Source organism: Scaptodrosophila lebanonensis, unplaced genomic scaffold, assembly GCF_003285725.1.
Source record: "Scaptodrosophila lebanonensis strain 11010-0011.00,11010-0021.00 unplaced genomic scaffold, SlebRS2 tig00001415-arrow-pilon, whole genome shotgun sequence".
NCBI classification, from domain to species: Eukaryota; Metazoa; Arthropoda; class Insecta; order Diptera; family Drosophilidae; genus Scaptodrosophila; species Scaptodrosophila lebanonensis.
The window spans coordinates 564,207-590,147 of record NW_022060742.1 but is presented as its reverse complement, the minus strand read 5'-3'; the positions used below and the strand labels follow the sequence as shown (position 1 = coordinate 590,147).

At 43.3% G+C, this 25,941-nt stretch overlaps 5 protein-coding genes and 1 long non-coding RNA gene across 7 annotated transcripts in view; 2 read left to right on the top strand and 4 right to left on the bottom strand.

Moving 5' to 3' along the window:
• Positions 1-814: 814 nt before the first annotated feature.
• LOC115632231 lies at positions 815-9,847 on the top strand. Its single transcript, XR_003996281.1, has 3 exons — positions 815-916; positions 1,635-1,824; positions 2,433-9,847. It is a non-coding gene; the product is annotated as an uncharacterized LOC115632231 (long non-coding RNA).
• LOC115632230 lies at positions 941-1,594 on the top strand. Its single transcript, XM_030529290.1, has one exon. The coding sequence runs from the start codon at positions 994-996 to the stop codon at positions 1,483-1,485; it is 492 nt and encodes a 163-aa protein (XP_030385150.1). The 5' UTR covers positions 941-993; the 3' UTR covers positions 1,486-1,594.
• On the bottom strand, positions 9,832-11,255 carry LOC115632229 (uncharacterized transmembrane protein DDB_G0289901-like). Its single transcript, XM_030529289.1, has 2 exons — positions 11,186-11,255; positions 9,832-11,109 (listed from the first exon to the last, which is right to left on the bottom strand). The coding sequence occupies exons 1-2, from the start codon at positions 11,226-11,228 to the stop codon at positions 9,899-9,901; spliced, it is 1,254 nt and encodes a 417-aa protein (XP_030385149.1). The 5' UTR covers positions 11,229-11,255; the 3' UTR covers positions 9,832-9,898.
• Positions 11,256-11,754: 499 nt separating this feature from the next.
• On the bottom strand, positions 11,755-12,661 carry LOC115632608. The gene is made up of 3 exons (XM_030529836.1): positions 12,316-12,661; positions 12,074-12,237; positions 11,755-12,017 (listed from the first exon to the last, which is right to left on the bottom strand). The coding sequence occupies exons 1-2, from the start codon at positions 12,659-12,661 to the stop codon at positions 12,179-12,181; spliced, it is 405 nt and encodes a 134-aa protein (XP_030385696.1). The 3' UTR covers positions 11,755-12,017; positions 12,074-12,178.
• A 362-nt stretch (positions 12,662-13,023) lies between these two features.
• LOC115632909 lies at positions 13,024-13,761 on the bottom strand. The gene is made up of 4 exons (XM_030530199.1): positions 13,711-13,761; positions 13,513-13,652; positions 13,219-13,440; positions 13,024-13,157 (listed from the first exon to the last, which is right to left on the bottom strand). The coding sequence occupies exons 1-4, from the start codon at positions 13,737-13,739 to the stop codon at positions 13,024-13,026; spliced, it is 525 nt and encodes a 174-aa protein (XP_030386059.1). The 5' UTR covers positions 13,740-13,761.
• A 2,207-nt stretch (positions 13,762-15,968) lies between these two features.
• The window catches only part of LOC115633095 (phosphatidylinositol 4-kinase beta), a 69,629-nt gene continuing 59,656 nt past the window's right edge, over positions 15,969-25,941 (bottom strand). Inside the window, exons 3-12 of one of the 2 annotated variants that reach the window (XM_030530475.1) lie at positions 21,442-21,553; positions 20,523-20,793; positions 20,237-20,446; positions 17,582-20,089; positions 17,404-17,522; positions 17,201-17,338; positions 16,859-17,133; positions 16,708-16,796; positions 16,469-16,633; positions 15,969-16,409 (exon numbers count right to left, since the gene is read on the bottom strand). In XM_030530475.1, coding sequence (XP_030386335.1) covers positions 16,222-16,409; positions 16,469-16,633; positions 16,708-16,796; positions 16,859-17,133; positions 17,201-17,338; positions 17,404-17,522; positions 17,582-20,089; positions 20,237-20,446; positions 20,523-20,793; positions 21,442-21,553 — 4,075 coding nt within the window. In that variant the 3' untranslated portion in view covers positions 15,969-16,221. Of the gene's footprint in view, positions 16,410-16,468; positions 16,634-16,707; positions 16,797-16,858; positions 17,134-17,200; positions 17,339-17,403; positions 17,523-17,581; positions 20,090-20,236; positions 20,447-20,522; positions 20,794-20,853; positions 20,962-21,441; positions 21,554-25,941 lie in introns of those variants that run through there. The other variant, XM_030530476.1, reaches the window with a different exon arrangement.

Here is a 25,941-nt window from a genome sequence, read left to right as displayed (position 1 = left end):
AATTACTGAATTGTTTTTCCACACCACTGACAATACGTGCTAATTTCTCGACCGTGCCCACTGCTCCTCCACAGTTGGCAATAAATTCATTTTCTCTTGACCGTTGTTCGCGTTCCGAACCCGATGAGGCGCCACAGTATACTGATTGGCCGATTGAGAAAATTTTAATTTCGCTGCTGGCGTCGATTCGCCCCCAAATATACAGATCAACACCATCACCTCTTTCCCCGTTCATAAAAGCACAAAATGAGTAATGAACATACAAATGATCAAATAGATAAAAGCGCAGGAAGTGTTACCTCGAGTTAAGCTTGCATATGAAAATTATAAATTGTTTTCTCAAATGTAAAAACATGCATTTTGTTTACATCATGTTATCGGTAAATGTTGTTTTTTGATGAAATTTCTAAAATTCGAGGGAAACATGTTTCAATCAAACGCTTTGAAATTTAACGTTTACTAAAGTTGCCATCTATTGCTCAAAATGCTTAAAAGTATATACACGTGTGGCAGTTCTTTTTAATTGAGTTGGTAGGTCTATGAATAATATGGCAATTGGCAGCCATTTTGTCTGGCTTAAAGCAAAATCGGGGTGCAATTTTCTGACCCTAATTAAGGAAAAACCAGGTACCTAACAAGAAATATCTTGCAATGACGAGCAAGTTCCTGAAGGACCTGAACGTAAGAACAGGATTTTCCCGCCTTAAATAGCCGCAGCTGCTCGTAATTACTACTGAAACCAGGTACTACATTTTGCTGCGTCGCGTAGCAATACGGTTTGCTGTTACCAGCTCAGCTATAAAAGGCACCCCATTTTGCCTGACGAAGTCAGTCGTTTGGCGAACGTCAAAGCATTCGTAACAAAGTGAAAAGTATTGTGACAGCAGCGCAGGTCTACGCCTCAGAAATAACAAAGGTGTGTGTATATGTATATAACAAGAAAGTAACCTTAAAGATATTGTGTCGCGTGCCAAAAAAAAATATCTATACAAAATGGTTGCATTTTACGATGGATGTGTTGGAGGCGATCATCCCCAAACTTTAAGCGATTGGGTGCGTAATTTTCGTTTGAAGCGCGTCCAAATGCGCCGTAAGTTGCGTGGGGCTGGCAGCGACTTACGCGTCTGCGCCATTTTGTCAACTGCGTTGTCTTGTGCAGAGCAGCAGTTGCGACGAAAGCAGCAAGAAAGATTTACTCGTTGGCTCGATATGCAAGCCAAATTTGTGCCACATGGCAAAACACATTGCGCCAGCGATGCCAATGCTAACGCTGAACGGTATGACCGTTGTGATGACGTCAAATTGGAGGAAGAGCGTCGAGAAATTGAAAATAGTCTGTGGAAAAGTGAGCTCAGTGGCCTCGACGATTTCATGCGCAGTTTGAGTAGCAGCAACAGCCAAAACTACAACTGTAATGGGAGCAGCAGCAGCAGCAGTTACAACAACAACACTCAACAGCAGTGCGCCATTGCAGTGAATAGTTAAAAAGAGACAAATCTATTGCAGCTTTCATATCGAATTATGTGCCTATAAGAGAAAGCGGTTCAGCACGATGCTTTAGTATCAATTGTCATAATTTTGATTTGTTACAAATGTTAAATTAGTTTTATTATGAAAATATTTCTCATTTGCAGTCGTAAAACGCATACAACGCAATTATAGAATGTAATGAAATGAATGTGAAGGAAGTGAAGAGTGTGAGATGAAGAGCAAAAATGTGCATACATATATGGTGTGAGTCATGGGCGCTGCTGTCAAATCAACGCCAACGCCACCAAAATGGCATGACAAACGACTGGTTCGGGTGCAACACTTTCACACTTGGTTTGTAAAATTGTATACTACTTTTATTTATAAGTTATAACCAAATAGCTTAGTTTTTTGCCTAACGGAAGTAATACAAATTCTAGCTACAAGCAGAGAAACAAAGAAAATACCAGAAAATTTCACAATGGCGACGTCATTGAGTTGTGGTGTATGTATAACAGATTATGCCAGTTGTGTAGTTGTTGCGTTTCTTTGTTCGATAGTACGCGCACACATTATAGAGGCCGTTTGTTTGTATATGTGTATGCGTGCTATATTTTCGATTGTGAGCAAGCCTTGGAATACTTGTTTTTTCAACACATTATTTCCGTGCTTCTTGTTTGGTCTGTTTGTAGCTATTTTTGTGATATTTTACTTGGGAGAAATATTACGTACGTTGTTGATTCATATTGAATGCAATACTATAGTATCGATATATAAACAATTAGTTCGTAGTCGCGAAAAATAAGTTAATGTACAAAACCCCACAGAACTGATAACTTTTAAAAATAAAATCTTTACTGTACCTATTTTTGAAATCAATGTTGCCTTGATTTATTTGTACTTTGTAACAAACTATTTGCATTTATTTTGAACGCTTGGCTATAATCGATTTTGTTTTACAGTTTCCTGCTCCTCGAAACGTTAATTGGAACGATGAGGAGGAACGGAATACTTGTCAAACAACCTCTGCAACAACAGCAGCAGCAGAATCATCGAGAATGAAGCGAAGCGCTCCTCTCAAAATGAGTTACACAATACGCGTCGTATTCGGCCAAGAAAGTATTGACATTGTCACTGAGTGAGTTCTTCAATTGTCTGTCCGTCTACACCCACACAACGTTGGCCGCGAGTTGCGCTAGCAAGCAAGCTCTACACAGTCCGCCGGAGCAGCAGCAAACACCACCGAGTCTCCACCCACTATGCATGAAATGCCAGAAACAGCTCTGTTCACGCAATGGTTTCATATATGGGGACAAGGCGGAATTGCACGCAGCAGTAGCGGCGGAAGCAGCAGCTCGGCAGCAAACGTGTGTCCCGTCCAACGCCCTTGTCGGTGTCAACCATCCCAAGTGTAATCTACTCTGCATAAAGCGTTTCTCAGTTGCTGGCAACTACAAAAGCTACAACACCACCACCCACTATCCATCCACTCAGCCAGCATACAGCTATGCATACATATACACACGGTATTTGGTATATCAGCTGCGAACACAAATATTGCTTTTTGAACAAATTTACAGCGTAATACAAAACGGAGCATACCAAATCAACAATTTACCAACACGTCACAGTTGAACGTTCCTGTGATGCGCCATCAGTTACATAATTAGCAAGCGGTATGAGGTCACGAACATCAGCATCTTCGTTGTCACCCCGTCGTTGTTCCTTCGGTTATTTCGCTTTACTTTCTCTCGCATGTAAGCGTTTTATGGACTCTTTTCGCTAATAACAATCGAATTACAGCAATCGCCAATTGGTTCGCAATGAATTTGGAAGGATCCATAAAGACTGTCCAAAAATAGTGTGGTTGGCAAGTCTACGTAGCTCCTTTGTTCTAATCAAACGCATCGCATAGCATTTTGTGTTATTATTTTTAGCGATATGCTGCAGTGGAACTGTGCCTGCACATATCGGTCGTGGATAAGTCCCTCAGCTCGGAGGTCAGCTAGTAAGACTATGAATGGACGTGCTCTGTGGCGAAACTCGATTGCCAAATAGGGCAAGAGATAAGTTTGAAGTTTAATTTAATGCTAACCAGCCCAAGTATCGGGCTTGTATCTTTTGTAGCGATACGTCACAGTTGAGCGGTGCCTGTGAGTATCTGACAAATCTATTGAAGTTTTTTGAGAAACACGTTGAGGATCGATAAAAAGGAACTTATAACCCCGCTAAGTAGACTTAGGACAATGCCAAATGTTTACTCTGTATTTTTTAGCGATGCGGCGATCAACTTGGTGCCGCCTGCGTGCATCTGCAAAAACAAAAATCGATATTGAACAAGCCAGAAAGATTAAGAACTATCGCGCCTAATAGATCAACAGCACAAGCAGGAGGTCCCCTTCTTTTTTCTCTCTCTTTTTGGATACTCTTGTATAATTTTTTAGACCATGGCAACGCGGTTGAATGTGCCTGCATTGCATGAATTCTGCTGACAAAACGGAGGGGCTGAAAATGCACAATTCCTTTGATATGCCAGATGATAACACTGCAACAAACAATCATAGAAGCCATAAACGACAAACTCTAACCCGAAGTCAAACTCCTCATAACCAGGCTTTCCGACGTAATTCTTACGTTTGCCATTCTCAATTTGGACCTTCTGTTTTTTTATAGTTATATGACGCAGTTTGAACGGTGCCTGCGCATAAATATGTGGTCAAAGGAAACCTAAATGTGGATTTGAAAAAATGTTCGTCTACAATGGATACGTCGAGGGCTCCCACAAATGTAACTACTTTTGTAGCACGAAAACGTTTTCTTTCGTTTTTTATAGCAATATGGCGCAGTTGAGCGGTGCCTGCGCATATTGGAACCGACTTCAGAGTTTGAAATGACCATTTTATTGTCCAAGATTGCCATGAAGAAGCAACCTTCCTGTCCGTAATAGCCATAAGACTCAAGTTTGAGCGGTGCCTGCCTATTTATTATGTGGATTGTAGGAAATTACCGAGTCCGTCTACAATGGATACGTCGAGGGCTCCCCGTAAATGTAACTACTTTTGTAGCACGAAAACGTTTTCTTTCGTTTTTTATAGCAATATGGCGCAGTTGAGCGGTGCCTGCGCATATTGGAACCGACTTCAGAGTTTGAAATGACCACTTTATTGTCCAAGTGATAATTAGATGTGGATTTTAGGAAATTACCGAGTCCGTCTACAATGGATACGTCGAGGGCTTCTCGTAAATGTAACTACTTTTGTAGCACGAAAACGTTTTCTTTCGTTTTTTATAGCAATATGGCGCAGTTGAGCGGTGCCTGCGCATATTAGAACCGACTTCTCAAGTTTGAATTGACTACTTTATGGTCCAAGATTGCCATGAAGAAGCAACCTTCCTGTCCGTAATAGCCATAAGACTCAAGTTTGAGCAGTGCATGCCTATTTATTAACGGTGTGGGATACATAGATGTGGATTTAGGAAATTACCGAGTTCACCTACAATGGATACGCCGAGGGTTTCCCGTAAATGTAACGACTTTTGTTACGCAAAATCGTTTTCTTTCGTTTTTTATAGCAATATGACGCAGTTGAGCGGTGCCTGCGCATATTGGAACCGACTTCTGAGTTTGAATTGTCCACTTTATGATCCAAGATTGCCATGAAGAAGCAAGCAGTTGACGCAACGTGGCCTTTCAATGTTATACACGTAAATCATTTGAAATGTGGCACAACGTATTTTCCCCGTATTTTGTAGCGATATGAACGCAGTTGACTGTATGTATCTGCAAACGGCATAGGCAGGCGCTCTACTACAAGAGTCGGTGTCAGCGAAATCCTGGGATTTTGGTTCACATGTCGTCGCATATTTAGGACTAAAAAGGAATAAGATACTCCCTTTCCTCATTATCCTGAAAAAGTGGCAGTATACATTTACCGTATTTTTGCAGTGTCGTTATCTTCACATCCGTCTACGAAGATGTCCTCCCTCACACAATTGAAAACACGCTCTCACTTTTGCCCCTCTGATACTGATACTCGTACATGTTGCAAAATTGATTGAGGCAATGGGAATCAAATGCCAACTTGAAAGCAATAACACCACTAACACAACTGAATACCAACCAACATCATACAATAACATAACGAATTCTGAAAGGTTCACTGAAAGATCCCGAACGTCAAGGTCAGCTCAGCGTCTTCTTTCAACTGAACATTCTCGCAACACTTTGATGATGAATAGCAGTGGGAATAGAACATGAACGGCGGCACATAGGAGATTATAAATCCATACTTCCAGAATGTGTGAGAATCTTTACTCGCCTTAATATCTTTTCCACCTTTTTGCAGTGATGCGACACAGTTGTTGAATGTGTGCCGCCCGTGTGCATCGAGAAGGGCGCGTCATGTTCCAACCTAAGAGCTCACTTTTTTGATGCGAACATTTATACGTACGTGACAACTTAAATACAAACTTAAAACCGTCGAGCGCTCTTGCGCCCGCGCACATTTTCTCTTCCACTCCTCTTTTATTACAATGTTTCCAGCCTAGGTTTCATTATGACTGAGCATCTTACTCTTATTGCACGAGCGAACGCCACTTCGGTGTCAGCAAATCGTTAAAGGGAATCAAAAACGATACATCAATCCATCCATTTAAGCAAATGTCAAGATAAGTAACGCCAACAACAACAACTGAAGCGCAAAGCTACACAAAGTGTCTGTCGCTCACAATGTGACGCACTGCATAACTCGCCAAACAAACCCTTGGCTGCTACAAAAAGTCACTTTGACGCAAACGAGAACGTTTAATCTAACTTTACAGCAATGTTGGCTGCCACATGGCTGCTTGTGATGCTAAAAAGCAAACAGCGCCGCACAGTACACTCACCTAGGCCGACATTTACGCATGTATATGGGTCTAGTGAGGCCCCAGTACCCGTTGCTGGGTGGGGGCCTCTGCGACGCACCGTCAATGCGTCGTGTGATGTACTCAGCAATAAAATGCACTGCACCGCACAGAAATGTGCGCGCTCGGTCCACGCTAAAGGGAACCACATGCGTTTGGACCGAGACCCGCCATACCACACACCATCACCAGCACTCGCTGAAGAAGCGAGCTGATGTGTTGTCGTTGTTACCGGGCAGCTGGCTGCATCAAATCTTCGCAACGAATCCAACTTTCAGCATTCATTCATTCATTCTGAACTGAAAGAAGCGACCGTCTCGACAGAGCGCTCCCACTCCTGTGCCACTGCCTGAGGACTAATTAGGACACAAAATGCGCGTTCTGGGATACGAATGAGGGTCAGCTCTCCCCCTTGCGCGTTCGCCAAGTTGCCAGAGTGGAACGGGTTGCTTCCACTTTTTGTAGAGTCGCGTTTGGGAGTCATTTCAGCTATTCCAAATCCATATCTAGCAGCACGCGGCGGCCTCTGGCCCCTGCTCACCGAGAGCACCACGTGGCTTGGCCGCAGCTTGTCGCAAATGGGAATCAAATGCGATTAGCGATCAAGAAGCAGAAGATGTCTGTGTAAGAAGATGAACAGGACGACGACCCGTCAGGCGAGACAAGAGGCAAAGGCAGATACAGTTGACAGGAGGCAGGCGCCAAATATGAGAAGAGCAATTTTTTATTTGGTTTATCATTTTCCGTTTTCTTTCTCAACGGGTTGTCGTCATCTCAATTCAATTTTTATTCCACTGTCTAGGTAGTCCAGAGAGCGAAGGGTGTGGCAGCTGCTACACCATATCTGTATCCATCGCAAAGGGAATCAAATGCGATTAGTGTTCGAAGACCGAGCTAGCTAGCCTGGGCTATGCTACGCTCAGCCAGTTGAGCGCTTAACTCCTGGCGCAACGTTCAACGTACCGCAAAAGGGAATCAATTGCGAGGTGGTACTGCAGCAGCATGAAGGGCGAGTTCATGAGCATGCCAGTTGAGCGGGTCCCCCAACTCCTGGCTTCAAGTTTCGTTTCCCGCAGCAATCGTAAAGGGAATCTAATACGATACAGCAAGCAGCATCAGAGCAGAGCAGCCCGGGCTCTACCAGGCAGGCAGACAATCGCAAGAGATCTCAACAGATTGATGAGAGCTGGCGTCGTCGTGGTCCGTCTTGTTGTCGTTGTTGTTGTTGGCGCCCACGCCCGCGCGCGCCTTTAAGCAAGCTCGCCATGTTGTTCTCAAAGGGAATCAAAGAGACGCGCACGCGCACCGCATCTTAGACCATACATAGATACATTCTTTCAGATTTGAAGGCGGCTCTAATTTAAAGTTATTTTTTGTTTTTCTGTATTAACTTTTTCTACAGCCGCAAAATGTTGTAATATTTAGAAGGCATAACGCCTCTTAGTCGAGCTTGTCGCAGCTCTAAGTCAGCATAACAATGCAAGACGAAATTGTAAACAAACTGAAATGTCTTTTGTAACACGATCTGTTTTAAAGGAAGGAACTATTGTTAATTAATTTTGTTCTGTAAAAACGTAGGATATATGTATTGTTTTTGTGAAATGTATTTCTTATAAGACTTAAGAACCCCCATGGCAGAGGCGTGCCCTGGAGAGTGAGTCTTCAATACCCATACATACATACCCCCTGATGATGACTGAGATTCTTCTGTGCGGATACTTGGGAGCATTCGCGAGCAGGGCACTACTACAAAGGTCTGCACATTTTCGATATACACGTGGGTCTTGGCGGACAAATCTCATCCATCAAGAAGCTTCCTGGGGCGATATTTGGCGCATTAAACGCTGGCTGGTTGACACTATTGATACTACCTACAACTACTACTAGTTTCCCTGAGCTTCTCATCCCATTATCTATCTCTGGGAGTCTTCGTTTCGTGGGCTTGACTATATTTCTGTTGGACTGCATTCTGGTGCCATTCGAATTCTCTCCGAGAGATTCAAACCATCCTGGAGGGCAAATTAAGCAAGCAGCAAGCATCATCTTCAAACAGCTGCTTAACTTCTAGTCCCGTGCTGCTTTCATCCAAAATGAATTCAACACTCTGGTCTCGCAGAGTTTCTTCCTGCTCCAAACTCGGATGCGGTATACGGTTCTTCGATTCTTCGATTGGAATGCTAAGCATTCCCTTGCATTACTGCCCTTGCCAGTACATCATCAACTTGTAAACAGTGAGGCCGATCATCAAAATACCAGGCACACCACCACTACTAACATTCAACCAAACATCACTCATCGACACGCACTTTTTCGACCTCAACCTCGTATGCTCGCACCATGGGACATTTGGCTGGTCTGGTTGTGTTTTCCCCCCGTACTGAGCTTGAGGACGACAACTGCCGTTTATCTTCAACTTCAACTCGGTTTCTTGGTATCTTCAATCGCAATCAATTTCGCTGCAGTTGTGGACCTCCTCGGGAATACGGGAATAGTTAGGAGCTTCGCTACGCACTGATCGCTTGGGGTCTGTTCGACTGTTCAACTATTGGCTCGAAAATTACGCTTCGTTCTATCCGCTCCACATTTGAGGCATTTTTCGTGAAGATTAGCTTTTGAGGATCGCAAGAGTTTGCAGGCTTTCATAAATGGACGTGACTACGCTTTGATTTAAATCCTTGAGATTTGACGGCGGCGAGGGAGATTCCAAGTATTGACTGCGGCGCGGGATACCACGAATGGACTGCAGCGTGGGAACACCTAGGCGTTTAATTAGGGATTTGGTTAGGAGGAGAGGGCGTTAGGGATCCTTTTTCACTCAAAAATGTATGGAAATGGACGGCGTGGGACTTCCTGGTGGTTTGACGGCGGCGTGGGAGCTCCTGAGAGCGGGACGGCTGCGCGGGAGATTTTCAAAGCTGGACGGCGGCGTGGGAGCTCTTCAAAGCACGACAGCGGCGTGGGAGTTCTTCAAACTTGGACGGCGGCGTGGGAGATCAGGCGACTCAGGCTGGACTGCGGCGATGGAGATCCTGTAAGTTGGGACTGCGGCGAGGGAGTTCCTGGGTTCCTGGACGGCGGCGTGGGAGTTCCTAGGGACTGGACGGCGGCGTGGGAGTTTCCGGGTCGGCGTGGGAGCCACATCGGGTGCGGTTTTTTTATATAAAATATCATCGTTGGTATTCAGGCCACCTTTATCAATCCTTGACTGGGGTTTTAACATTACTTATCTATCGTTCAAAGCTGATACCCTTATGCTGTACAAAAGTGGCAACTGCAAAAATTCGAGTCCTTCGCTACCTCTGATATTAACATGCAACCCCTTCTAAAACAAATTCATTTTGGAGCAAATCATTACCACACTCATATATATACATATTAGAAAGTTCCTGGAATACCGGAAAACGATGATCCAGATAATCGGCTCCTAAACTGATTATCTGTTGAATAAAAACGTGATTTTTGAAAAAATGAATACAATTGTTTTTATTTTTTGGTAATTGCAATCTTAAGGTCTTTCAGGTTTCTAGTTAAACAGGTTAGCATATGGATTGGAGCTATTTGGAGTCCTCGATGGAGCGCCCGGTTGGGCCTGTGGATAACTGAGGCCCGCTTGGTTGCCTCCGTATTGGCCAAGAGGGGCTAAAGGCACGCCACTGCCGCTGCTCGAGCCACTAGGCTGTGGGCTCTGCCAGCCGCCGCCTCCAAGTGGAGCCAACGGTGCAGAATTGCCAGGGCTTAGTGGACTATTGTGCACGCCTTGGATCGGTTGGCCGTCATGTTGCTGCTTTGGCCCGGGTTGTTGCCAGTTGTTGTCCACAGGACTCCAGCCAGCAGGAGCATTGTTGTGAGAGCCCGATCCTCCATTGATGCCGCTGGCAATGGGCTTTGGAGTTGTTTGGTGCTGTGAGCTGCCGGCACTAAGCCACGGATTATTACCGAAGTTACTTCCTGGGGAATTATTGCCAGTGCTAAGCCAAGGGTTGGGTCCTGAGCTGTTACTTCTTGCGCCCCAGCTAGCAGGGGCATTGCTGTGAGGGCCCGATTGTCCATTAATGCCGCTAGCCATAGGCCTTGGAGTTATTTGGTGCTGGGAGGTACCGCCGCTAAGCCAAGGGTTGTTGTTGGATCCTGAGCTGTTAGTCCTTGCGCCCCAGCCACCAAAATTACCTCCGTTATTGGCCGGAATGGAAACATTGTTTCGCGTTCCCCAATTATTGGAGTTGCCGCCATTATAGGTAGGACCAGGGGAATTATTGTGCGAACTCCAGCTATTGATGTTACCTCCGTTGTTGGCAGGAGCTGAGAAGTTATTCCGCGCTGCCCAACCATTAAAGACACCGCCGGGTCGAGGGGTAGTCGGACCCCTTTGGTCGCCACTATTCCAGTTATGGTTGCCTAAGGGTCTACCTGGTGCAGATGCATTATTAGCGTTGCTCCAGGTATTAAACGCGCCTCGGGACTGCGGCGTCGTTCGACTCCAAGTCTGATTGTTAGTCGACCAAGCGTGATTTTTATGGCCGGGCTGCTGTATCCATGTCTGATTGTAACGGCCTGGATTGTGAACACTACCCGCATTGTTGAAAGGGTTTGGCTGCGCATACCATGGTTGACTTGGGTTTATGGGATTGACGTATGGCCTTTGGTGGGTCTGTCCTGGGGTGTACCATGTCGAGTTCGTTCGACGATAGTTCTGGCGGACAACTCTGGATAGCGAGGTGACGCCATAAAGCAGGGCTAAGTAAACATGAAAGCGTGAGAAATTGAAAGAGCATACGAGACATACTTAGACTAAATAATAATGCCAACTTACTCAGTGCCACTGCCAATTGATAAGACCTTCTTAGCATCTGCATAGTTTTCTTAGCTTCCTTCCGCGATTTCCGTACTATGCGAGAACTTTGGAATATAAAACTAAACTGCCGTCGACAGCATCGTACGTCCAGTAGTGGACTTAGTTGGCTCTCAAAATGTAGCCGTTCTTATCAGCTTTGTTTTCGGAATTTACATTTTTTTTAAACTTCTACCACACATACATACATATGTATGTATGTACGAATGGCTGCATTTGTGTAGCTATTTTCTTACTGTTTTGCCTTGCTCATTTTACTTAATCGTTCGGGGAATTATGTACATACATACATATGTATATGTATGTATAAACAACAGCTTAGAAATCAGTCCCAGAGAGCAATTTGTTTACGCCCCTAAAATGTGTTATTGCAAAATCGAGATACATACATACATATGTATATAGTGGACCATATAGTATGTATACATACATACATATGTATGTAGATGCGTGTGAATGGAAGTGTACGGTACACCAACGCATCTAGACTGGACCATAAGATTCCAAGACCCTTAACTTCAAACATGACATCATGATTCAAAAGAGTTTATGTATACTTAGAAGATTCCAACAATATATGTATTTCACTACAGATCGCCCAAAATGTCTAGTTACACCCAAAGTTTTAGCGCTATTACCGATATTTTTACAGTGCAATTATGGAAAATATACTATATTAAACATATGATTTTGTAGGAGTGAGTAAAGGGTATTTAAGTGTTGACTCGTGACCACTCGCATTCCTTTCTTCCTCAGTCTCGGTTATCCGAAGTTTTTGGTCTTTCGGTTGCAGCTGTAGAAAATGAATTAATTTTTGTATTTGAATTGTTTTGTGTGTGAAAAACATACATATTATTAATGCTGTACTCGTTGATATGCAGCATAACCCCAATAATCCGGGCAATCAAAGCCTCAGCTAAGGATTTATTTGGTACAATTTTGGTAATCGCTACATCAGCCCCTCTGCATTGGAAACAGGCCTTCGCAGCTACCGCGACGCACAATCCGAATGTCTATTTACAAAATAAATAACCTTGTTATACGGAGGCGCAAACAAAAACATAGTTATCTGGAACCCGACTGTGACTCACCCGCTCCGCAGAAACGCGCGCAGTTGTACTTCTGCTCGTTCAAATACATTTGCATGTTGCTGGCGCAGATGGGATTGTACTCGGAGGTTGTGGGACAGCGGCCAAAGCAGTCAAGGAACTGAGGTGTTGGCGGTCTGGCTGTGGCAAACGGAACTATATTACCAATCACTGGCTCATTATTGACCAGCACCCAGCTTGATATTGGACGGGCCGTGGTTGTTTGTGTGCTTAGATCAGAAGTAGACGTTGACGGAGTCGTTTGGAATACCAGGAAGTCTTGGGCCGAGACTAGCCCGCTGGTAAGGCTGACAAGCAGCAGCAGCGCATTGTGCAGTTGGCCGGACATTGGTATTGCTTTGTATTGAACTATATGTAAGTATATGCACTCTCGAGGGTCGCTTTAGGACTGAGCTGACGCATAGGCCTCCAGGGTACTTATTTAAAGCCACTTGATCGGCTGTGGCGCATGTGTGTGTGTGAGCGAATCGAGTCTATGACGGGACAGGTTTTGAACGATTTGACGAGCAACGTCTGGTAATTCCAGTTCTAGTTGCTGATCAACAGCCGTACGAAATAAAGCTTACGCTCGCTCGTGATAACCCCAAGCAGTTGGAGGGAAGTTCCCTGATCGCTCGTTCAGAGAACGAAGTAAAACACAAAACACAGGTTGGATTGATATGATAGGTATGTATGTATTGGACTTGATTGTTAGCCTATTATGATGACATTATAAGGTGCTTCAGTAACGCGCGGTCCAGGCATCGAAAATGTCGGCGATTCGTATCGCATGGACTGCTCCAGCTTGCGATAATTTGGCGTTGATTGCACAAAGCCTATGTGGGCTGCAAAGAAGCACGGTCTGAGAATTGAGATTGTCGATAGAGGGCACTAGATGGAACCTACAGTTGGAGGTGCGCGGTACGCCTGTAACTGATGGGGCATGCGCGTCACTCTTGTCAGGTGGCGCACCAACCTGATATGGATTTATGCTCCGTTGCAAGCACTTGGCCATATGAGTTCCGCGACGTGGACGGCCGCATCGACAGGTTGCGACAAGGCTTTTGTGCATATCTGGTGAGACAAAGTAAGAATCGCCCTCGTTGTTGTGTTCAAAGGGACTCAACTCTGAAAATAAACAACCCATGCAGTGGCATCAAATAATAATCAAATGCAAATAAGCGGAGCGGCGATTCTTACGTTGTAGTATTAGCTTTTTCGAGAGCTGCTTGTCAATCTCGTCCTGATGGTAGAATCGATTTGTCTCAGCATCGGCCACTTTCGCCCAAGCATTGGGATAGTTTCGACGAGATCTGTGCTCCATACATACTTGCTCCTTACTGTTTTATTTTCGGTTTGTATGCATCACTTTTTTTAATTAAGATAATTTTTACTTACATTTTTCCAATTAACTTTGCAGGATCCATGGCTGCTTACCAGGATTCTTGTTTATTTGGCGCATACTATTTGCCCGAAAACAAAATGAAGTCACTGTTTAACAAAATTGCATTTACTTTTTGTCATAGCAACCACCACCTTGTTACTATAAACATACATCCAAAAAAGCATACAATCAATAAGCATAATTAAATTTGTTCTCATTATATGTAGTGGCTTCCGTTTGGCGCCACATTGGTAAACGCAGGAGGAGCTGTGATTTCATTAGGTCACATGCAATATATTCATATAACAGGCGAACATAAATGAGCAGCAAGTTGGCAAGCAAGCTGGCTGCATTTCAAATATAAACAAATGCGATCCGTACGGTTCTTTCCCACATGTAAACAAACTGGGGACCTCCAATTGGTTGCACTTCAAATGTAAACAAAAGCGATCCTTACGGTGCTTACCGAAATGTCAACAAAAATCAGCTGTTCAACTTAAATAATCAAGCAAGCATCCGCCTATTGCCCATTTATGTTTACCTGGTAGTTAATGCTGGTGGGTGTCGCTAAAAGACCGCCGGACTTGGTTGCAATTTAGATTTTTCGGTTTTTATATGAATTTTCAGGCATTTTATGTATTCTTATACCAGGCGAACATAAGTGAACAGCAAGTAAACAAGCTGGCTGAGCTTTAAATTGTGAATGTAAACAAAGTCCAATGGTTCACAATAGCTGCATGATCCAAACGGTGCATTGCGAAACGTAAACAAACATGGTCCTCCTATTGGTTGCATTTCAAATGTCAACAAATGCGATCCTAACGGTGCTTTCCCCAAATGTAAGCAAAAATCAGCTGTTCAATTTAAATATTCAAGCAATGCATCTGCCTACTGTTCATTTATGTTTGCCTGGTAGAAGACAATGGCGTTTAAATCTTTCGAAGGCAAACTTGGAATTTGTTTTTTCGGCTTTATTACTAGAATTTACTAGAACTATGTAGATTCAACCAACATTTGACGGCTCGCTTGATGACGTAATTCGAAGATTGCCGTCTCTTAAGCACATAGGTATGTAATTATTAAATCAAGTTAAGTGAATTTTGCAAAGTTAGTTGTTTAATTAAATTTTATTTAATTTTCTTAACTGCCCGAAGTCTGATTAAAAAGTCAACTGTTCATCTTTAATAAGTTCTTTTATTCTTGCCCTTAAGTCACATCCAATATTGAATTTAAATTTCTCTTTCGTAACTTGTTTGGATTTCATTTGCAATTTATGCATGCTATAGTGTGTATTGGTATAGTAATTTGGAAATCGTTAATAGTCAAGAATAGCGGGTACTGCGAGTACTTTATGATATTTAATTCACACTGTGTATTAATAAGTTGTTGTAGAAAAATGCAATTCCATAATACAAATACTCGTCGCAACTATTGTTTGCTTATACGAAACGTATGTATGTATTTATTCTCAAAAAGCTAAAATTAATTTAAACTTTAATATACTATATATTTATGCTCGCGTATTTAATATAATAATGTTTACATATACAAAGTTTAAATCTTTACACTTTAAGTGTTGCGCTATTTGTTTTAGTAATTAACTCTCTTTTTCGTATTTTATGGATATCATTTGATTTTGATTTTAATTATATTAAGTTAAAAAATGTTTTATTTGCAGACTTTAAAAGACGAACATGTAAAGGGATTTGAAAGTCGCGAAAATGACTTACATTTACATTTGCAATTGCATTTGACATACATAAATACTAAGTAATATGATTTGAAGTTAATTTACAATATACTCGTTAAACTTAATTATAACTTTTAAGAGTATGTGGCTGCATATTTCTGATGTTTATCTATTCATGTGTTTAGCTTGCTTTGAGTTTTTGTAGCGTAGATCGGCAATTTTAAAGATATAAGTATTTAATTATTATTATGAAATTTAGCATATTTTTTAAAAGGAATTTATGAATTTAGTCATTTTTTTATCCTTATGCTTATGCTTGGCTTACAATTAATCCCATTACAATGCAAAGTTTCGGGTGACAATGGATGAGTGGATATGACAAGCTATACAAATACAGGCTTTAGATATACAATATATATAAATATATACATATAAGATGCCGGCAGATTGCAGACCGACATGCGCATAAGTACCCCTATCGTAGACGGGGGTTCCAATTTACATTTCATTAGAAGCTAGACAACATACACATTACAATAATAAAACAATGCGAACGGAACGCGCACAACAAACGATTGGGGCTACAGTAACAGTGGTGTGGTAAAAATTTTCATTTCCTTACATTCATTCTTGTTACTCTTTCTTCCTATTTTTTGGATGTGCTACATATTATAATATACATAATATAATATACTTTTTGAGTTTTTGTTAAATATATTATTTTTTTGAAAAAATCAGTCCATAGTTTTGGTTTATCAGCGACGGCTTTTCGGCTCTCAGTTACTGTTGCTTCGTTTGCTTCGCCACCCGATTAGATTTTCATGAAAAACCTTTCTCACAATATGCCATTCGTGTAGTACTGATAGCCATCGTACAGTTTCGTCGATAAACTCTTCAAGGAGTCCTGCACCAGCTGTTCAACCTTCCTTTCCATTTCCTGTTCTGTTAAATTCATGTGAAAGCGTTTGCGGAGATTCTGTACGGTGCCGGAGCAGCCATTCTTGAAGCACGGCAGCTGAGCATCTGTGAGGGGAGAACTGAATTATCATCTGATATGCATGTATGTATGTATTTCGACTTACTGCTGCGCATGATTTCGACAAAGTTGATTATCCGATCCATATGCTTGCGGGCCGACATCATGCCGACAAGGAGCAGTCGATTGAATTCCCGCCAGTGCTCTGAGCCCGTGCCGCCCATGACATCGACAAATTCGGGTGTGAGTTTGAATGGCGATTGCTCGAAGCCTGTAAGGAGATGCAAGGATGTGATTACAATGAAGTCCTCTGTCTAGGCTTTTCATTATACGAGTAGTACCCACCCAAATTCTTTGGCGATATGCTCAATATGAAACCGAAATCAATATGTATTATGTGCCCATCTGAATGAAAGAGTATGTTGCCATTGTGTCTAAGGATAGAACGGGAATACATAAGAGTTGAAGGACTTGCATATTAGTCACAATTAGTTACCTGTCCTTGACTTGCAGCAAATACGAAATAAGGCAATAGGCCGCACAGCTCTGCACAAAGTTCTTTTGTGCACGACGGAAAGTCTCGCCAGTCGGTTTGCCATACTCATCGATGAAATAGTCGCGCAGAGATTTGTTGGAATTCTTCTTGATCTGATGCAGCGATACGGTGTTCAGTATGGGTTCAATTAGGCCGCTGTCGTTCGACAGGCAAACTATTTTGTAAGGTCGCACCCAGAGGTCTACGTGCTCCTCCTGCCAAATGATCTTGAACATCTGCAACGATCAACAAATAACTTTATAAAAGCTGTCCAACGGGAGGAATTTCGGAGGCGGTGCGTACCTGCAGCAATTGAGTCGCCATTAGCTCCTGGCGTAGGTCATCGCCACACTTGACAATAGCGGAAAGGAGGCGCCAGTTCGACAGATGACCATAGGGGGAGGACTCGCGAATCAGCTTCTCCTTTTCGTGCCAGGGCTCCTGTAATGGAAAATGCGCACAGATTAGGGGGGTCCCGGAAATGTATTGTAAAATGTTACACTAACCTTCAGGGCTGCCGCTGAGGGGTCTTCGGGATCATTGCTAAAGGATTTGGTGTTTTCGCAGCTCAAATTATTGCAGTGGCGAGTCCGTACATCGCCAATGTTGAAGACAACCGGTGGACCTATAACATGAAGGAATCCTGAATGAAGTATTTTTAAATGGATTGGCAAAGTTACCCACCTTGATCACGCGAGTCGCAGGAATCGAGCGACATTTGCGAAATGGCATCGCGTTCGCTGATCTTGCGCATGTTCAAGTACTGCGCCGTTATTTCGTCATCCTCCTGCGACCACACATCGTCTTCGTGCAGCTGCAGGCCACCCAGTGTGAGCACACAGTTGTGGGCGCTTGCGTCGCCACCTTCTTGGTGAGCTTCGCCAGCTGTCTTCTTGCGACGACAGCTGGATCCATGTTGGCTACTGCTGCAGCTCGAGGTTCGGCTGCAGCTTGGATGCGCATTCATGCAGACGCCCTCTAAGTGCTCCTCACTCTTTGTGTGTCGCAGTGAGGGCATCATCTTGGGTATCAGGGGCGAGGTGTATATGTCGGGCACCTCCACTACCTCCACGTAGATGATGTAGGGCGTCTTGTCCTTCGAGTTGAGCACTGCAGTCTTTTCCTCTGTGATGCGCACCACATGGTGCGGAATGTCCGAATAGAGCGGAAGCCAAACGCGCGCGGGCAAGTTCTTGTTTATCAGGTTAAGGAACATTCGAAGTGCCGAGGTTTTCTCCGCTTTCGAGGGCAGCGAAGTGAGGTTCCGACCCACATTCATCAGCGCTTTCATGAATTCCTTTTGTGGTGCCGTCTTTGGGGCTCCACAGCTGCAGAGCGTGCGCTGCCCCAGCAGTCCATTAACTTGGCCACGCACAGTCTCGAAACAAGTACAGCCGTTATCGAACGCCCGACCCGAGGCCAGATCGCCTAGGCAGAGCTTGGCCGGCGTTGTCGGCAGCGTTTGTGTTGTGTACGGCGGCTGCTGGTAAATGCGATGTGCTATGCTCAGTGGGTGTGGTGCGCGCGAGTCGCCACGAGTTAGGACTGTTGCATCGGACTGTGAACGATGATGTGTTTTCTTCACTGCTGCGGCAGCACCTGCACTTGCGGCGGCAGTCGACTTGAGCTCATTGCGAGCCTGAAGCTTCTGTTCCTTTTTCGAGAAGATCTCCTTCATGAGCGCCAGTTTGGACTTGCGTGCACTGCTTGTGTTACACAGCGGGTCCACCTGATAGTTGTAGGCCTCCAAAAGCCATAGGCATTTCAGCGAGAAGTCCACGGATTTACGGCAGCGGATTGTCAAATAGGGATCCAACACCTCCGCCAGTTCGTCCATTTGTATGTACATGACAATCAATTGCGGTATATAGAGATCGACCTCTTGATCGGGAAAGCTGAAAATCTTGTTGCCAATGAAGCTGAGCACACCGGGCTCCTTCGAATAGAAAAGATAATGCACGGCAAAGTGAATGTTGAAGACCGGCGACTCAAAGAAGCGCAAAAGACCGCTGGGACCTCGTTCGCTCTTCTGTAGCGCATCGCTAGCCTGCGAACGATCACTTATAAAGTACTTCACCACGCCAGGCACTGGCACCTTTAGCTTGTGCAATGAGCTGATGGAGGAGGACTTTGGCAGCGCCACTTCGGTGGTGGTCGCGTCGTTCTCCACAGAGCCCGGAAGTCGCAGATTAAGGGTGCGCTCTTTACTATTTACCGCCTCTGAAATCGTTGTTGTTGGCTCACAGACTGCTGTCGCTTTGGGATCCGGTACGGATGGTTCAGTAGGCGTCGCTACCGGCGTATTGACTGCAGAGTTGGCTGCAGCCGCTGCTGCTGCTGCCGCCGCGGCCTTTTTGCTTGAGTTGGAGGTGAGCAGGCTGAAGAACTCCTTCTTTTTGGAAATGTCCGTTGGCGATTTCACCTGATCCTGTGGTGTGGTGGGTGTGCCGCCTGGTGTGGTGGCTCCTGTCGCTGATCCTGCTGCAACATCCTGATCGCCGCACTTTTGTTTGGCCGCATTCTTCTTCTCATGATTCTCAATGATGCTCTGAGCTGTGCGGAAAATCGCATTCTTTGTGGCACCAAAGAAGTTCTTGAATAGCACCTGGTCGTTCTTGGTATTCTCCGTGGGTGTGGGTGTTGCCACAGGCGTGGCGGGAGTCGTTGCTGCTGTTACTGTTGGCGTGGATAACGCTGAATCTACTACATCCGCGCTTGGAAATGACGAGGCAATGGCAGTGTCCTCGTTCTCCTCATCGTCGTCGAGCACCGGTTCGATTTCGTTGGGCGCCGTGCCACGTTCTATGTTGAGAGCCGCCTGGGACATATTCATCACTCGATAGCGCAGGCGCTCATCAACTGAACGCGGCTGCTGCTGCAGTGATTGTGGTTGTTGCTGCTCCAGCATCGCCAGCTTGGCCTGCTCCTGAGCGCGCTGCTGCTGCTGCCTTTGCTTGCGTGAAGGTCGAAGCGTGCGACAGTCAATCTCATTGGAGGAGGCATGGGGCGGATAAAAGCCCAAATCCGATTGGATTTGATTGTAGTCCTCGTCCATGGACGTTGTGTCCATCATATCGATGCACTCCTCCTCTACATCTGCATCAGCATCCATTTCACCCGAGTCGAGCGATTCATGTGAGTGGCATATGCGATTCAGTGAGATTTGATCCGAGTCCGAGCCACAGATGATGCCTGCAGAGGAAGTGTAAGCAAAACAAAAATGAAGTTTTGCAGCTAATAAGATTTAACTACAAATATATATACTATACGAAGCCGTCATTTCGGTTGTAGCCAAAGAAGAACTGCAACAATAGTATTTATTGATTGATTGACACCTACCCGAGTCGTCTGATCCGAGACTGGTGAGATCCTCGCGCTTTTTGCTACTGCCAGCGCTGCTGCAGCTGTTGTTGCTGCTTGCCGTGTTACTGTTGTTGCCGTCACCAACGATTCCGACTACGCCACCAATGACGCTGGCAATGTCCTGGACGCGCGTAGACGTCGACTCGCTGGACTTGGGTCTCGTCCGCAAAGTGGGGCAGGAATCGACTGTTGCACGAGATGGATTGGATGATGAGAAATCTTAGTTTTCGGACGATATACGACCTAAGCTGTAAGTACTCACCAACCACACTTGGTGTATTCTGCAAATGCAGCGCGTGCTGCTGCTGATGAATTCCAGCCGTAGCCGACGGAGGTGTTACCAATGCTCCTATCCCTGGCCCTGGTATGGGTGTCGCCGCCGATGTCAAGGATGGCGTGGGCGTCGTCGTGGATAGCGCGGCTGTTACACTGGCCGCTGTTGTTACAATCTTCGAGCACATATTTGTGCCCAGTATTGACGATGGGGAGCAGAATGTATTCTCGCTCTCGGCATTGGGCGAGGAGACTTCAACCTGAGTGGGCGTAAAAAAATGACTATTTTTACTTGCTCTATTTAGATTTTACATACATACATATGTACATATGTCTGTATAGTTAGGTAAAGTAAATGGCACTAGGTGGGTAAGCTGTTTTGCGTCAATTGGAATTGGTTGGGAATGTGATAAACCGCAAAACTAACTATATCAGGCGCAGAAGGCAAATAAATGACAACAGCAGAAAACACTCAATGAGTTGGCTCTAGCACACGCACACACCTACACACTCGGGGAAAGCTCGAAGCTGCATTGCAACAACTGTTATGGTATGCAAAAGCTTTTCTCGCATACTGCATGTGGGTGCGAGTGAGTATGCTGTTCTGTGCATTGTTGTTTCACTGGCTCTCTCGCTCTCACGGCTCTGATAACCAGAAACGTACACAAATATTTGGCACACAAGCAAAAGAGTGTACATCGCAAAATGTGGCGATAAAAATATACAAATAAATAAATAGTCCCATATGTACATACATATGTAGATAATATAACAAATAAATAGAAACTTTCCAAGCTCTCGAGTGCCGAACAACCTTTTGTTTTTGTAGTTTGCACTCAAATTGTATTAATGCAAGGTTGTCAGGTGGGGGTGATTCGGGGGTGGCGCCAGACGCCATTATTACTCACCTCTGGTATGCGCTGCAGGGCACTGTCGAGGCTGCGATTCCGATGATGTTGTGTGTGATTGATGCGTGTATTGGTCACTTGGGAAACTGGAGGTAGCAATATGCCCATGGATCTGCAATAGAAGAGTTGTGAAAATCGTCAGTACACATGCCCAAGCAAACACACTTGTATGCCACCACACAGTACTCGGGAGTATCGAGTAAAAAATCAATTCAGCCACTAACGGGATGTCAGCAAACAAACCAGCAAAGTATAAACGCAATTTCTGCAATTTATTTTGATTTTTAATACATTTTGGAAACAGCTGTTCACAGATGTTACATTTAAATTGTGCAGTGTCACCAAACAAAATTAGTTCAATACGTTCACACTATTTGTAATAAAGAAATCAACCCGAAGGCTGACTTAGACATGACTAATAATCCATTAAAAGTTGAAATCACTTGCAGGAAATCCATTAGAAGGGGACTCCTGCTCGGTGCTTAATAATTTTCTATGGATCAAATATGTATACACAAATAATTTGCACTACTAAAACAGCTGTTCAGAAAAATCAAATCATAAACGTGAAGCAAAATTGCTCATTGTCTTGTGTTTTGCGATTTGATGTATGCAGATTAAGCGGAAACAGCATTCAGGAAGAACTTTAGTATGTTTTTGATTTTGCCCAACCCCGACACATCACTCTCACAAGTTGGTGGCACTACTTAATTACATTTTCACAGTGCCTTTGCTAACAATGACGCCATAGTATCTGCAATTAGTGCACTCCTAATTAGACGGTCTATCAACTTAAATATTAACAGTATGTATACGATTACAGCAGCAGTGGAATGATAATTTAAAACTAAAAACCCCAACTTAAAAAACAATGCGCCCGAAACACAAACTTGCCAGCGAAAAAAGCTACGCGACGCAAACGGCCAACAAAAGCTGACTACTGCGAGTGCAACTTTGAACGCCGTTCGTTTGCCAATCTCACTCAACTAGGCGAGTAAGAACCAAAGCTTTAGAGCGTGTGAGCGCTGTGTTTATCAGTGAGTCTTCTTCTTCTTGTGACGTTACTGTGTGGCAAATTTTGAGTGTGTTTGGTCGCAACAGGCTTTGCCGTTGCCATTGTTGTTCAAGCCAGGCGTGTGAAGGGGGGTAGGTGTAGGGTCAAACAAGTTTCTCGAGCACCAGGTTGCGGTCTGACAACATAAGAATGCACATGTATGTGTGTTTTCTCTCTTTAATAACACTATATGCATTGCATTAGGTTTTCGCTGTTTATTTTTGTATCTGCCTTCAATCATATGCGTTCTTTTGCAATATTTTGCGTCATTAAAGCGGTGTAGTCTACCTGCGTGAGTGTATCGTGAGTGTAAACTATCACGATTCACAGCTGTAGTCGGCAAGTAAGCCAACGTACTTGTAAGAAATGTTTCCGTAGCTTAAAAATGTTTGTTTTCTGTGCCTACTGAGAAATTTTTTGTTGATATGTGAAATTTCGAAAATGTCAAATATGCTAAAAACCAGTGTGCGATGCCAATTTCCACATTGAATGTTCCTTGTTTAATTGCTCGTATACTTATTTTAATTCTCATGCAAATGAGGTGTTTGTGTGAATTTAATTCATGCAATTGTCATTATGCCATGTTAACATATTGGAAAATATTGACCATTAAATTGCAGAATAAGTAGCAGCGTAACGAGCAAAAATTTCAACTTTAACATTTCGCACGGTCGGAATTTAAAATAAGGTAGAAATACACTTTAAAAGCGGAGCTGGTAAAAAAGTAAACAACCAAACAAATCCAAATCCCTAGAAAAGTAAAAGCAAGTACATTTGCAGTATATTGTTTTGTTAAAGCCAAATCAAAAAAGTAAAAACACGAAAAACCTGACAACGTTAGTATTATCTCCAGCTGCGAGTATTTATTGCGGTATGCGTACAGCGGTTGACTTATCGGTGAACCATATACATAGCATGGCATAATGCACGTGGCAGCGAGCAGTAAGCTTAACTAACACCTGTGACGGCCTTGAGCCAAGTTCATTAAACGCCCTACAGGTAGCAAACGGTACGGCCAAGTGCCCAGAAAATGAGCAAAGGGTTAACGGTTGCGGAATTGAGCTTTCACACTCTCTTCTTACGTCATACATTACTGTTTCGTTGGGGTTGTGCTTGTCGCTCCAAAAAATTTGTAAGCAACATCGCCGTAACCATCGCTGAAGTTTTGTTTTGCAGATGTTGGCCATGTTTAGGAAGCATCATACATTTGATTTAGTACATGAAATCGGTTAAAAATAGAGTGAACATTTAGAGTACAAATTAAAGTTTTTTGAAGTTGGAAACCCGAATTTCTTTTCCACAATCAACCAAACTATCTACACTAGTTTTAAGTTTTTAGTGTCATACATTTATTTATTAATTTTTGAAATAGACTGTTGTTTTTTGGCATTGGGGTGTGTCTGCACAACGGAAACCACTCGCATAGTTGCTTCTTCGAAAGGTTAAATTCGACGACAATTGCAGACTAGTACGTGAGCGTATGTATACTGGTACATGCATATGTATTTGTATGGCAATAGAATAATATTTGGCTAAACATCTGCAGACCTTGTTGACGTCACAGGCAGCCGTTTATTTGGCTTTCAAGGCAACAAAAATTCCAGCCGAACAACAGAATGAAAATTTACATTTAAACGAACAAGCATGCAACTCGGTACGCTTCGTCGTCCAATTTATATAAAAACGCAAATATTTGGTTGGTTTTTTATTTTTATTTTTCATAAGCGCAAAGTGCAATAAATTTTATAAACTGCACGAACGCGCGCATACACACATTTGCACAGTGTGTTAGTGTGTGTATAGTATACACACAGTTAAAGTTTATCAGCATCAGGCAGCTGTATATAAGTATGTACATACATATGTACATTTGCATGATCGAGGGGGCCTGAAAAGCAGCCAGGCGATGAGGTTGCACAGCTTCCATCCCATCCACCTCCTCCCTCCCCCTTCACGACCGACGCCAGCAATCCAAGCACTGGCGAGTTGAAACCGCAGCTGACGAAATAAATTGCCGTCAAAGTCGACATCAACGCTTTATTGCTCTTCGTTGTTGTTGCTGTTGTTGCAATTATTGTGCCGGCTCAATTCAATTTAATAAAATTCCATTTTCATATTTATGCATACAGGCTTTTTTGCGAGTAACGAAATTATAAACTTCGAACGATGTTCGCGCTTGCAGCAACAACAACAACAACAACAAAAACAATGTGTTTTTATATTCACCGATTTGATGATTCGCATACAAACCGCTAAACATGTGTACATATAGATTTTGTCTTTATTTGATGGTCATTTAATACTCGCTGAATAATATTACTTGTCATTTGCATTCCTTTGAGATTAGGCTGCATTTGTTTTAATTTCGCTTTTCGTCTCTAAGCCTCGCGCCTTATTTGTATTCCCATTTTTCGTTTGTAGCTATTTGGCGCTGCGCAAATTATACTACAAATTCAATTAATTTTGTGCATGCGAAAGTTGCGGCAAAAACAAAAACGAGAAGGAACGAAGAGGCACAGCAAGGCAACTGGGGAAATGGGTGCAACCGTGGCGAAAAATAAATATTACTCATACGCCATGCTGCACATGGGAAGGAAAGCGCATAATACAATTAATGCTAAAAATAATAATAGATACAAAAATCAATATTGGTTTCTAGAAAGCGCGAAAGCTAATTTTAAAAAATCTCCTGACTGCTGAGCAACAATGACTAAGCAATGGGAGACATATTGGTGGTCACCTTTTATGAATATCGGAGGAAGCTCAGATTCTAAAATGCTAGCGAAACAAAAGCTGAAAGACAAACAACTGAAGTGAATGCACGGAAAAAGGTGTACACTGATAGAAAAATCTGGATTCTTAGATTCAATTTAGTGCAGTATCCGTAATTTATTAAATAAGATTTGCCAATCAGGAGTTAAAAGTATCTTAATTGAATTATATAAATTGGATCAACAAGACAGATTTGTTTTTATACTTATCAATTAATTTGGTATCGATATATAAGGTTATTGATCTAAGTAGTAGTCGGAAGAAAACATTGCTGTATCAACTGTTACTCGAAAATATACAAATTAAATTGTTGCTGAGCATGAAGTTAATTCAAAAACGGGTATGTCCATGCTTTAGCCTGTACGTCGAAGCCTATACAGTGAAAACTCCCGTAATGGACACCTCTTTTACACGTTTTCTAAAACATACGATCGGTGTATAAAGTATTTAAGTATCTCCTTAAGCTGACACTTCTCTTGGGCCGACAGATGCAAATGTACATTTCGGCTATATATGATTTGAAAGCGGATGCCAATTAAGCTTGCACTACCTTATTACAAACCCTGTTTTGAAATGCTTTAAAAACATAATCTTTTCGATCGATCCTATGACAGCTGTGGGATATACACTCAGGCGATAACATTTTAAAAGCTGGTTTACACAAAACCAGATTC

Bases quoted from the DNA above. Each gene is read 5' to 3' on its own strand.
- LOC115632229 (XM_030529289.1), bottom strand. From the start codon at position 11,228: ATGCAGATGCTAAGAAGGTCTTATCAATTGGCAGTGGCACTGA. The intron at 11,110-11,185 runs GTAAGTTGGCAT...ATGTTTACTTAG, and splicing joins TCAATTGGCAGTGGCACTGA to CCCTGCTTTATGGCGTCACC.
- LOC115632909 (XM_030530199.1), bottom strand. From the start codon at position 13,739: ATGGATCCTGCAAAGTTAATTGGAAAAAT. The intron at 13,441-13,512 runs GTAAGAATCGCC...GTTTATTTTCAG, and splicing joins GAAAAAGCTAATACTACAAC to AGTTGAGTCCCTTTGAACAC. The intron at 13,158-13,218 runs GTAGGTTCCATC...GCTTCTTTGCAG, and splicing joins CGTACCGCGCACCTCCAACT to CCCACATAGGCTTTGTGCAA.
- LOC115632230 (XM_030529290.1), top strand. From the start codon at position 994: ATGGTTGCATTTTACGATGGATGTGTTGGAGGCGATCATCCCCAAACT.
- LOC115632608 (XM_030529836.1), bottom strand. From the start codon at position 12,661: ATGTCCGGCCAACTGCACAATGCGCTGCTGCTGCTTGTCAGCCTTACC. The intron at 12,238-12,315 runs GTGAGTCACAGT...TTTTGTAAATAG, and splicing joins CGCGCGTTTCTGCGGAGCGG to ACATTCGGATTGTGCGTCGC.